The 13203-nt window shown below is 42.1% G+C and overlaps 1 protein-coding gene across 4 annotated transcripts in view; it reads left to right on the top strand.

Moving 5' to 3' along the window:
• The first annotated feature begins 238 nt into the window (after positions 1 to 238).
• SOAT1 (sterol O-acyltransferase 1) overlaps positions 239 to 13203 on the top strand; it is a 49837-nt gene continuing 36872 nt past the window's right edge. Inside the window, exons 1-2 of one of the 4 annotated variants that reach the window (XM_088153358.1) lie at positions 239 to 661; positions 7967 to 8096. In XM_088153358.1, coding sequence (XP_088009484.1) covers positions 494 to 661; positions 7967 to 8096 — 298 coding nt within the window. In that variant the 5' untranslated portion in view covers positions 239 to 493. The remainder of the gene's footprint in view (positions 662 to 7966; positions 8097 to 13203) is intronic. The other 3 variants (XM_088153357.1, XM_088153361.1, XM_088153360.1) reach the window with 3 other exon arrangements.

Below are 13203 nucleotides of genomic sequence, written 5' to 3' on the forward strand. Positions count from 1 at the left end.
CAGACCTCAAGCTGACTCAAGGGCGTCTTATTTGACAACTCGGAATGAGCGTGCCCTGCGAGCAAAACTCGGTGGATGAGAAAGAGAAAGATGACGTAATGCACAGATGGGTTAGCCACGTCAGTCTACGGAAAACTACAAGCTGTGAGTCACCGTGATATATACCGTACCCTAATTCATTGGTAAGTCTTTGTTTCACTCAGGATACGTTTCGATAGGAGCTCAGGTAGAGGTCGCGATTGCCCCCTTGGCTTGTGCTCTGAAAGAGCTTTCCTTGCCGCAACAGATTCCGTCTTTCTAGCAACGTTGGAGCGCAGCACTCCCCAAAGAGGGGGGTCCTATATCAGGCAGCGGCGGCAAACAAAGACGCCCACCCGCTTCCTTCGCAGGTAGTGGTACACTCCGTTTGCCCGCCTTCTTGTCGAGCGTAGGAACACTCGGGCCCGGATTCATGAGCCTCGCGCAGTCCGACCGCTTCTGCAGCCCGTAGCCAATGGGCAGCGGCGACAGTCGTGCTTTTCTTGTGTGGGTTTCCCCGCCCCGCGGTGACGAAGGCAAAGGAGGAGAGAAAACGCGCGACGGCTGGGTCTGTTCTCCATCGTGGCGAGAGCCGCAAAGCCAGAGGCGAGGCGTTGTGGAAAGAGATCGTCTGTGGTTAAAGGTAAGACGCGGGAGAGAAGAGGCGGGCGCCGTTCCCGAATCGCCCTCCTCTCTCTTGCGAGGGCATTGCAAGTAGGGGCGAAGGGGAGAGGGCGCGATGGGAGGTGGGCCGCTTCGTCCCATTGTGCTTCAGGGCTGAGACCCCTACGTAGCATCAAACCCCGGGGAGCTTGGCGAAAACGCGGGCGCTCGCAACTTCACCCTGCCCGCGTCGGCTCCAGAAGTGACTCCTCGTGTTACATTCAGTGAGACTTAATCTCAAGGGACGGTGTAGGGCAGGATGAGAGCCACAGGAGCCCTGCGTTTTAAAGTTGTGATGGTTCTCTAACGTGCTTTCCGCCACTTCCGATTTGTGCGCATGGTTAGTGGAGAACCGAAGGGCTGCGCAGTCTTCAATCCCTCCCTCAAGGATCCAGAATAGAAGGAGCTGGTCTAGCGGAGTCAAGGATGAAAAGAGAACCAGGATCAAGGAAAAGCGCCGTTTCTTTCTTTATTTCAGAACTGCACATTGGTATACATCCAGCTTTCCCAGCCGGGGGCTCTCTGGCTCTGCTGGATAGCTAGTCTGATCATTTTTAGCTAGCCCCTCCCTCTAAGCAAGCTGGGGATGATGGGACCGGTCCATCATATCTAAAGGGCATTAAATTGTGGAAGACTGAAATTGCACTTACCGGGCAGGATCTGCCTGAGTACTAAGCAGATGAGAAACTACTTGGCAGTTCCAAGGCGTTTGGCAAGATTAGGAAGCCGAAGAAAGCAGTGGCAAACAGCTTCTGTAATTATAACCTGACTGCGTGACTGTGGGCTAGTCACTCTCAGCTCAGCCTACCTCATAGTGTTGTTGTGGGAAAAACAGGAGGCAGGAGCATTATCAGCACTTCCTTGAGTTGTACAAAGTAACGGTGGGATATAACTCTAATAATAAAGTTGCCAGGAAGACTACATAGAGGTGTCCAAGAAGAGACTGGAAATCAAGCTTGCCTCAGAGACTTTACGCTGTAGAAACAATCCATGCATTCAAAGACTTACAATTTAAATACTCATAGTTAAGTATGGGAGAAGTCACACGGGGGGGGCTAATCACAGACAATAAAGAAGAAAAGCTTCTTATGGTATTTAAAAGGCATTTATTATGGCATAAATGTTGTTGAGATAGAGTCCACTTCTGCAAATTTCCAAACTGTTATTTCCTCTGTTTTATAGGTGGGGGAGGTAAATTAGTAGGGGTATCAAATGTTGGTGAAAAACTTGTGAGTAAAGCTCCGTTTCAGATGCGGACTATGTATTCTGCATTTCAGTGCTACTTGACTTTATTTTTCATTCTTCTTTCGTGGATCCGTTGAAGTGAACTTGTGTGGAAGAAAGTTTATACCGTATTAAATCTGCTACTTTTGAAAGTATCACTCTATACTTTGTTGGGGGCTGCTTTCCTGAAAACTAATAGAGGTAGGGGTAACTAGAAGGCACGTGTTACTGTTGCACCACAAATGTGATTCAGCTTCCATGGACTGAAAAGCCTGGGTCAAAGAGAAGTATGGGTTGGGGAGTATAGAAAATCCTGGTTGAGGCAGAGTCTCTCTGTAAATGGGGTGATTGGGGGAACTTGTGTGAACTTGCCCCCCTGAAAAGGATTGGACCTAGCCAAAATGCTTTCCCACTTCTTAGATGCATTTCTGGTGGAGAAGTAACAAGCGAGTTTTGCTGAACAGTACATTTTCTTAAGCAATTCCAATCTAGTTATGATTTCTTACATTTTGAACCATTTCTGAAATCATAAATGGACCCACTGTCCCTTCTTTCTCACTGCTATTGAAGAAATGGCCCTGCTAAACTGTACTGATTTTTAACACCTCCATTTTAGGAGTAGGAAAACTGCTCTAATGATTCAGGGTAGACTAAATTTAAATTGAACATTCTCATTTCCTTTTGTAATCTGATCATGTGATCCCTGTGACTTCCAATGCACTTTGTGACACTTTGTTCTTTGCTGTTTCTCAAGTGTACAGACTTCCTGAATCTCTTTATGTTCTCTTGTGGTGAATGCAGCAGCTTTGTTCTCCTCTTTTAGTTGCACAGTATTTCCTCTTTCATCGTCATCATCAGGTGGTCTCAGCCTGATGCCATCAAAATATTGGAGACTACAGCTCTCACTGCCCCTAGCCAGGCTAAGGGGTTGCAGAAATCTGAGGCAACTAAATCTGGAGGTGGTACTACAGCTAAAGATAAGTTGGGTCAGTTGGCTATTTGTACACAAATAGAGGATGTTTTGGCTTGCATTAAATACCTTAAAAATAGAATAACAAGATTGGTTTTAAAAACAAATTATGGCGCATTTTCATGTTTAAAAATGATACGCTATGAATTAAAGTGTAGCCCTTGTAAGTTAAGAAATATTTGAACTGACAGTTTAATTCGCTGATTAAAACAAATTATTATTTTAAACTGAGTGTGCCTGTTATTGTAGCTAAGACTGAATGAAACATCCAGGATGTGCTTGAGCTTAATTTATATCTCATCTAATATCAATTCTTATTTTCAGTAATAAAAATAGTGATTATAACAAGTGACCTGCCCAGTGGTATTATGGGCACTCTAATAATACTGAAAAATGCTGTATACGTTCAACATATTAAATGGCCTTGATTGGACTCACTGTAGAGCATAGTGTGATTTCAGAGATTATACAGTCATGTGAAAAAGAAAGTACTCCACCTTTGAGTTCTGTGGTTTTACGTATCAGGACATAATAAAAATCATCTGGTCCTTAGCAGTTCTCAAAAGTAGGTAAATACAACCTCAGATGAACATAACATACTATACCATGTCATCATTTATTGTACAAATATAAAGCCAAAATGGAGAAGCCATGTGTGAAAAACTAAGTACACCTTATGATTCAATAGCTTGTAGAACCACCTTTAGCAGCAATAACTTGAAATAATCATTTTCTGTTTGACTTTATCAGTCTCTCACATCATTGTGGAGGAATTTTGGCCCACTCTTCTTTACAATGTTGCTTCAGTTCATTGAGGTTTGCAGGCATTTGTTTATGCACAGCTCTCTTGAGGTCCTGCCACAACATTTCAATCGGGTTGAGGTCTGGACTTTGACTGGGCCATTGCAGGACCTTGATTCTTTTCTTTTTCAGCCATTCTGTTGTAGATTTGCTGGTGTGCTTGGGATCATTGTCCTGTTGCATGACCCAATGTCAACAAGCTGTAGCTGTCGGAAAATGGCCTCACATTTGACTCTAGAATACTTTGGTATACAGAGGAGTTCATGGTCGACTCAATGACTGCAAAGTGCCCAGGTCCTGTGGCTGCAAAACAAGCCCAAATCATCACCTCTCCCCCACCATGCTTGACGGTTGGTATGGGATGTTTGTGCTGATATGCTGTGTTTGGTTTTTGCCAGACGTGGCGCTGTGCATTACGGCCAAACATCTCCACTTTGGTCTCGTCTGTGCAAAGGACAGTGTTCCAGAAGTCTTGTGATTTGTTCAGATGCAACTTTGCAAACCTAAGCTGTGCTGCCATGTTCTTTTTATAGAGAAGAGGCTTTCTCCTGGCAACCCTTCCAAACAAACCATACTTGTTTAGTCTTTTTCTAGTTGTACTGTCATGAACTTTAACATTTAACATGCTAACTGAGGCCTGTAGAGTCTAAGATGTAACTCTTGGATTTTTTGCAATTTCTCTGAGCATTGCACGATCTGACCTTGGGGTGAATTTGCTGGGACATCCACTCCTGGGAAGATTGGCAACTGTCTTGAATGTTTTCCACTTGTGAATAATCTTCCTCACTGTAGAATGTTGGACTTGAAATTGTTTGGAAATGGCCTTAGAACCCTTCCCAGATTGATGAGCAGCAAAAATTGCTTCTCTAAGATCATTGCTGATGTCTTTACTCTTTGGCATTGTGTTAACACACACCTCAATGCTTGAGACCAGCAAACTCCTAAAACTTCGGCTGTTATAGAGGTAATCACACTTGCTGATGATCAATTGATCAAGGGCATTTGATTATCAGCACTTGGCTGCTACTTAGCCTCTTCATACCTATGGAAACAGTAAGGGTGTACTTAGTTTTCACACATGGCTTCTCCATTTTGGCTTTATATTTGTAAAATAAATGATGACATGTTGTAATATGTCATGTGTTGTTGTTCATCTGAGGTTGTATTTACCTACTTTTGAGAATTGCTAAGAACCAGATGATTTTTATTATGTCCTGATGCGTAAAGCCATGGAACTCAGAGAGGGCGTACTTTCTTTTTCACACGACTGTACATTTGTTCTGTGGTGTGATACGTTCACTTTATTTCAGTGAAAATCCTACCAGTGCTTGAAATACGGTTTGTTGAATAAGGTACAGTTGGTTGTATCCATGCATTGTGGAAGGCCAACATCTAATATACCACTTTTGACATGTGAACCACACATCTCTGTGCCTGTTTTAAAAACAAAGCTTCAGACAGACACAGTGGGTATTGATGGATGGAGCTCTTCTGGATGGGAGAGGCCTAAGAAAAAGGTATTTAAGACATCCCCATGTGCCATTTTCTGAATCTTAAGTTCACATTCACCAGAGATACTGGTTACTTTGAGAGCAGGTAAAAGATATAGCTAAAAGTAGCTTTGGATTTTGCAGATAATGTATGCCATGGGTGGTTTATCACCTGGAATGTGATAACTTTGAATACTAATATGGGATAGAAAGCAGAATAAATGTTGAAAAAGAGATGTTGAAATTCTGCTTTATTTACATTTGAATTAAAGCTCTGAGACTTGGAAGCTCAAGCGTCACTGGTAAAAAGGTACAGTGAGCTATTGGAAGTGGAATGTTTCCCTGTTGCTCTGGGATTCTAATGCAAGGAAGCTGCTTTTGTACTGTTACTGCAGGAACAGCAAAGAGATGAATCCTTGTTCCGTCTTGTATTCCTAACAGATGGCAAGGCTATGATTTATGGAAAGAAATTATAACTTGGGTTGCCTACTAACGATTGTGGGTTTGATTAGGAATGAACACAGGTAGTTTCAGCAGGGTGTCTTCATCTTCTATTATTCTTAAAAACATCAGAATTGAGAGGAAAGTTTTTAAAATGTGATGGCAAAAATACTTTCAAAATAAATGAAACATTACAGTGATTCAAATCTACTGTTTCAACTCGATGGATGGATGGATAGGATAGGATAGATATTTGTGTGTGTACATATAGAGGTTTCTTACATTGCTCATGTTTGTGTAGAATTATGTGCCTAGTATAGAATGACAGGTATCTGGTTGATAAAGATAAAACTCTTATATAGACTTGCAATGATTCTTTTGTTGGATTATCTGTGGTGAATAAAAACTGACTTCTCTAAAAACTGGATCTGGTGACTTCTTCCTGCAGTGATAGTGAGTAAGAGGAAAGGGGTCTTTGTATATGGTTATTCCTCCTACACATTGAAATATATCCCTAAAACAAGGGCAGAGAGGGATAAAGTCTACAATACTACCTTAAGCATAAGAACAGAAAGTGTTACACGCTACTGTATTTTTACTAAATATTATACATTAGGGCAGTGTTTCTCAACCTTGGTAACTTTAAGATGTGTGGACTTCAACTCCCAGAATTCCCTAGCCAGGGGAATGCTGGCTGGGGAATTCTGGGAGTTGAAGTGCACACATCTTAAAGTTACCAAGGTTGAGGAACACTGCATTGGGGCTCATAAGGAACAAAAACATCAGCAGAAAAAAAAATCCTGTACCTTTTATTCCAAATAATGAATACAAAAATAGCATTTTGGAAGGAAAGCATATTATTATTTTGAACGAAGGCCAAACCCTAGCTCTTTCTCTGGCCTCCCATCTTTCTTAGGTCTGAGACAATGCATTATAAGGATCCATGAAGACTAGGAACCTATTCTAAAGAAATGATGGAGACACTTGAGCTTCCCTGAACTTTCCTCTGTTAAGGAATATGAGGAGCTGCATGCATAAATCCCTTTCTAGGATGATTTTAGCAGACGTTTCAGTGGTGAAGCTTGATAAATACCGTATTTATCAGCATATAACACGCACTTTTTTCCTTAAAATTTGGGGCTGAAATCCTAGCTGCATGTTATATGCCGATACTCAAGCGGCAGGGCTGGGAGAGTGGAGCCTTCATTTGAGCCAGGGCTGTAACTGGGGCAGCTCCGCAGAGCAGGAGGTGAGTGGCAGGCAAGCGAGTGAAAGAAAACCAGCGCTCCCCATCACTCGCGGGAGTGCCTGAGCTCACTTGCCTGCTGCTCACCTCCTGCTCTGTGGAGCTCAGGCACTCCCGCGAGTGATGGGGAGCGCCGGTTTTCTTCGTTCAAAGAGATGCTTTTTCTTTCATATTATGTATTTACCTCATAAGTAGTATAAGTATTAACAAACAAAAAGTTCAGAGCTCCCTTTATTTTGCTTCCAAGTCATTTATTTTAAATTTATGTTTTTTTACTCAAACTTCCTTCTTAAAATTAAGGTGCGTGTTATACGTCGATAAATGCGGTAAGTAATTTTGACAGCTTCTGTGGGTTCTAAGAATCTAGCTCTCTGTGTATGTCCCAAGGTTTAAATCCTGAATTTCTTTCTCCCACCCATTTGTTGTAAGAAATCATTTGCTGCTCATTCTTTAGTCTGGCTTGTTGGTAGCAGGTAGTCCCCAGTTTAAGAATGAGCTCTGTTCCCAGGGTCTGTTTTTAAGTTGAATTTGTATATAAGCTGGAACAGTGTTATTGTATAATACTGTATAAGTAGTATTGTGTAATTAACTTGAACCTTTGTGTGTGTAACTCAAATCATTGTGTATTTAACTTGAATTTTGCAACAGTAGGGTCTGTTCCTAACTATGGGTTGTCCTTAACCTGGTGTTCTTAACTGTGATGGAATGGAATTATGAAGGCCAGGCTCAGGGAGATAAACATTTTCTTAGCTCGCCAGAGGAGCATGGGAGCTACAAGAGGATGAGACTGGCACCTCCCTGAGGAATTCACACTGTTGTGGCTGGCTGACTTGGGAACTGGGGTTTCAGTCTGGGAAGATTCTTGCTAGAGGTTGTAGCTAATAAACATAGCTGAACTGAATTTGCATTGTCTCTTGGAGTTCCTTGGGCTAGGCCTGACATTAACCCAGGGACTACCTGTAGTCTTAAGTGGTTCCAGACTCCTAATTTTCCACCTCACTAGCTCCATCCCTTAATGCCCTGAAATATAATAAAGCCAACTGCCCGGTCACAGAAAGGTGAGACACTTTATACTAATTCATTGTCCCTTCCCTCCCCCCCTCAATGTCTTAGTTTTTTACCATGGTGGGAGAAGACAATATATCTCTAAGGAATCGCCGAGCTACATATGGCACTGCAGAAGAGAAAGATGACTTACCAAGGAGGCTTGAAGAGGATTGGCCACTGTCTAAATCAAGCAATGGTAAGAATTCATTATTAATTGCATGACTTACAGCTTGTTCCAACTTGTTTAATGGTACATTTCTATCGGTTATTAAAGCTTCAGGTGAACATATTTGTAAGATGAAGAGGCATTTTTTTTGTTTTTAAATCTTGCCTATATGTCAGCAGCTGTTGGCTCAATTCAACCTCCTATCAAACCTTGGCTTATACCAGAGGTAGAAAACTGTGGATTCCAGCTGTTTTGGATCTCAGCTTCCATTAGCCTTGGCCAGCATGGTTAATGGCAAAGGATTGTGGCAATTGTAGCCCAAAACAGCTGGCAGATACCAGACTCCCTATGCCTGACTTTAAAACAGAGCTTTAAATTTAGTTTGTGTGTTGCAGAAATTATACTTTAAAGCTGACTTTACTTTCTCTCCACACTTGACTTTATAAGCTCTTTCCTGTTTTTAACTAGGGTAATGACCATTATTTTGGTTTGCCCATTATTATTTATTTATTTACTTATAGGATTTATATGGCGGCCCAACTCAAACCATGAGACTCTGAACAGCCTAGAAAAGAAAAAAAAGGAACATTAAATCAACAATGCAAAACAAATATATCATTAAAACCAAATAAACAATGAATGGCAAACACAAAATGGAATATATTGTAATGCCTAAAAGTGGAGACCCTACTCACCAGTCCTGTGCCATGTAGGGTTTTATTAGTGATAACCAGACCTTGAATTGTAGAGTCCTTGGGGTTCTCTGAGCGTGGTTGTTTTCTTGCAATGTTTCATTGCCTAGCTAGGTAATAACATCTTCAGTGCTAGAAGGGAGTGGGGTTTGCTGTCTGTTTATATACAGTAGCTTGCCCTGTCAGTGTTGGTGGGGGGTGTTGTTTTTCCTTGGTAGTTCCTAGATTAGGCTGCTGTTTATTGCTTGATTGTTTGTCTGAGTTGGTAGTTCCTTGATTAGAGTATTGTTTACTGCTTGATTATTTGTCTGGTGTTAATCCTTGCTTGTCTGGGTGTTGATTGCTAGTGAGGAGGTGTTCTGGTCTTTTTGTTTCCTTTTTATTGTCTCTTCTGAATGGTGTATAAATGTTGTTTATCTCTATGTGCCTGTTGATGGCTGCCTTGTCTGAATACCAAGCTTCCAGGAATTACCTCACATTTTTTGATTTAGCCTGGTCTAAGATGCTGATACTTTCCCAGCTGAAACTATGGTTGAGTCTGTCCATGTGTTGTGAGATTAAGAAGTTTTCATTGTGTCTTCTGACTGTTAGTTGGTGTTCATGGATGCACTCTGCTAGTCTTCTGCCTGTCTGTCCTACATAGTGGCTGTTACAGTCCTTACACTATATGTTGTAGATGACTCCTGTTTTTTCTTCTTGGGGTACTGAGACTTTTGGTTTACTTAAGATGTTTTGGAGAGCTTTGGTTGGTTTGTGTGCTATGGTGATGCTGTGTGGTTGTAATAGTCTGTTGGTAGTTTCTGAGACATTTCCGATGTATGGCAGTGTGATCCTTTTCATAGCTTGTGTTGATGTGTTGTACTGGGTTGAGTGGTCAGACCCTTTCTGATAAACCTGTGTGGGTATCCATTTTGTTGGAAGATGTTGTATAGGTGGTCTGTTTCCTTTTTCTGCTCTTCTGGGTTGCTGCAGTGCATTCGTGCTTGTCTGAATAATGTTCTTACACAGCTCCTCTTGTGGGAGATTGGGTTGTTACTTTGGTAATGGAGCACTTGGTTGGTGTGGATAGTTTTTCAGTAGACTTGTGTTTCTAATTTGCCGTCATTTCCTCTGCTGATGTGGATATCCAGGAAGGGTGATGTGTTGTTGTTTTCTTCTTCCTTGGTGAATTTTATTCCTTTGAAGATGTTGATAGTTTCATGTGTCTTCTCTAGTTATTCCTTTTTTATTATGAGGAAGGTGTCGTCTACATATCAGATCCATACTTTTGAAATGGCAGAAAATGATAAACTGACTTGTTTATTAAAAGAAAATTCAAATAATTATTATCCTAAAGAATGGAAACCATCGATGGACTATTTGCAAATGCAGGTGGGGCGAAGCTTACATGGGGATTTGAAGATTAGATTATAAATGTAATGGGATATGCTTTGACAAAGAATTATTCTTACTTAATGCATTAAAAACTAGCACTTATGACACTTATATTATTCTTAAGACCAGAGATAGATTGGAAGCTATCTATTTTTCATGTCTTTTTTCTTTTCTTTTTTTTACTTTATCTCATCTTTTCTTTTCCTTTTCTTTATAATTTGTATTTTCAATTTTCTTTTTCATTTTTAACTTTTAACTTTGTAATCTTAAAAATTTCAATAAAATACTATTAAAAAAAAATCCATACTTTTAGCTGTATGTGTGGAAGTGCTATAGTTTCTAGACACTACATTACAATCTCTGCTATGAGTCCTGAGAGTGGTGATCCCATGGGTGTTCCTCTGATTTGTTGGTATATTTGTCCATCAAACTGAAAATAGGTAGTGAGGCAGAGGATGATGAGGTCCATGTTTCTGGGTATTTCGATCTGGGTGTATTTGGTTAGGTCAGGTGTGTTGTGTAGTACTGCTGCCATGGATTCTTTCGCTATCTCTGGATCTATGGATGTAAAGAGTGCTGTGACAGTGAATGAAACCATCATATCATCTTCATCTATTTTTAGGCCTTTGATTTTCTGGAAGCACTGTAGTGGGGAGTTGATAGAATATTCACTCCCCTCTGTGAGATGTCCAAGCTTTTTTTGTAAGTTCTTTTGCTATGTTGTATGTTGGAGTTCCTGGTGACGATAGAACTGGTTGGTACAAAACCCTTGAATTGTACCTGAAAGCCTATTGGGAGCCAGTGCAGTTCTTGTAGCAGAGGTGTCTCATGGGCATAACAAGAAATGGCCTTAACTACCCATGCTACTGGCATTCTGGACCAGTTACAGCTTCCAGATGGTCTTCAAGGGCATCCCCATATAGAACATGTCACAATAATCCAGGTGAAAGGTGATGAAGGCATGAGTGACCGTGAGCAGAGTCCCATGATCCAGGAATAGGCACAATTGGCACACCAAACAAAGTTGTATAAAAGTCTCTCTGGCCACAGTTATCACATGCTGTTCAAGCAGGAGCTGTGAGTCGAAGAGGGACTCCAAATTGCACACTGAATCTGCATGAGGCAGTTCAATTCCACTCAGAGTCAAGGCTGATATCTCTCCAGTTATGGGACACATGGGGCCAAAACCCACAGCCACTTGGTCTTGGCAAGGTTGAGCCAAAGCTTGTTCTTCCCCATCCAGACCCCTGCAACCTCCAAACACTAGGGCAGAGCCTTGACAACATCACTTGGGTGGCCAGGGGCAGAGATGTACAATTGATGATACTGCACCTGTGCCAAAGAATGGCCTTCCCTAGCAGTTTCATGTAGATGTTAAAAAGGAGAGGGGAGAGCCCTGAGGCACCCAGTAAAGCAAGGACCTAGGATTAGACCACTCCTCCCCCCAACACTGATTGCAGCCACCTTTAAAGGATGGAGAAGAACCACCTCAAACACTGCCCTCTACTCCCATCCCTCAAGAGATTAAGGAGGACCAAGACGGATGCACTGCCCCAATCCCAAGTCCACCAGAGGTCATCCACAAGTGCAATTGTCCATTGGGAAAGCCATTAAGACCTGACTCTTCCCCCAGGCATTAGGGGCCAGTTAAGTGGGAGTCCCCTTGTGATTGTTTTGTTATGTGCTTGGTCGCCATTTTAGATTTGATATTTATGTATTGTATTGTTTGTTATGTTTTTTCCTTCTTTATTTTTTTTAATGCTGTACACCGCACAGAGTCACAATGTTTGAACTGGGCAGCCTTATAAATCTTAAAAATAAATAAATAAAAACAACCAAAGCTATCTCAGTACTGTATCCCTGACTGAAAGAGATCCAGATAATTTGCTTCCCTGAGGATCTTTTGGAGTTGTAGGCGAACTACCTTCTCAAAAGGTGACTTCTCTCTTTCCAAAAGGGAAGGTTGGAGACTGAATGAAAATTGTCCAGATTTGTGGGATCCAGCGATGGTTTCTTGAGAAGGGAGTGGACTACCACCTCTTTTAGAGCCAACAGAAGCACCCACTGCCTCAAGCAAGCATTATCCGCTGCATGGCATCCACATACCCTCTCCCTGGAGGCCTTAACCAATCAGAAGGTACATGGATCTTAAACACAGGTGGCCATACCCACAGTACCAAGGAAACTGCCCACTTCTTCAGGACTAACAGGATTGAACTCCTTCCAGATAACATCTCAAGACTATACTTCAGTTAACTCCATAGGACCTGCCCAGCTGGAGTCTAACTCAAAGCAAATCCAAGCAATTTTATCTACCAGTTGTTGAGAATAGTCCTTACAGTGATCCTGGAGATACTCCCCTGGTCATTCCTGACCTAAGAGGGATTGGGTTACCCTGAACAGGATTGCTAGGCGATATTCACAGAATGCCATAAGAATAGAGAAGCATGTTTTGCCGCTCTTAGTGTCACAAGATAGGCCCTAATAGGCTCTGAGGTTTTTACCTCTGTCCATTTGGATTTGCTCTTAGTTTTCATCCAGCAGTGCTCTAAGCATCCTTCATGCCACTTCATCCTCCAGAGGTATCATCAGAAGTCTGTGCCAGCAAGAGGCTGCATAGGCGCTATCTGGCACTTTGTTTCAAGTGATGACCAAGGACTTAGCTGAACTATGCATCAGAATCTCAGGAACAATCCCAAGTTCCCTTTGAAACTTAATTGGTGCCTGGGTTAGGCTGATTGAATAGGCCTCACTTCCTTGCAGAGGGAGGTGCTGTGGGAAACTCCAGGGTCAACAGGAAATGATCTGCCCGTGACAAGGGATTGATGGTAATATTTCCCAACTCCACGTTGCTACTGTCCCAAGATGAAAACCAGGTCTAACGTGTGACCTCCCTTGTGGGTTGGACCCACAATAAGCTGGGTCAGGTCCATGGTTGCCATGGTAGCTATGTACTCCTGGGCTGCCTCTGAGTCAGCATCCAGGGATGGCAAATTGAAGTCCCGCCAGGAACCCAAGACTGGAGTACTCTACTTCCAACCCCAAGTTGGCATCAGGTAGCTCAGTCAGGG

This window comes from Python bivittatus, unplaced genomic scaffold, assembly GCF_059951505.1.
Source record: "Python bivittatus isolate LINGU-HERP-01145 unplaced genomic scaffold, Pbiv_v1 ctg000700_np1212, whole genome shotgun sequence".
NCBI lineage: Eukaryota > Metazoa > Chordata > Lepidosauria > Squamata > Pythonidae > Python > Python bivittatus.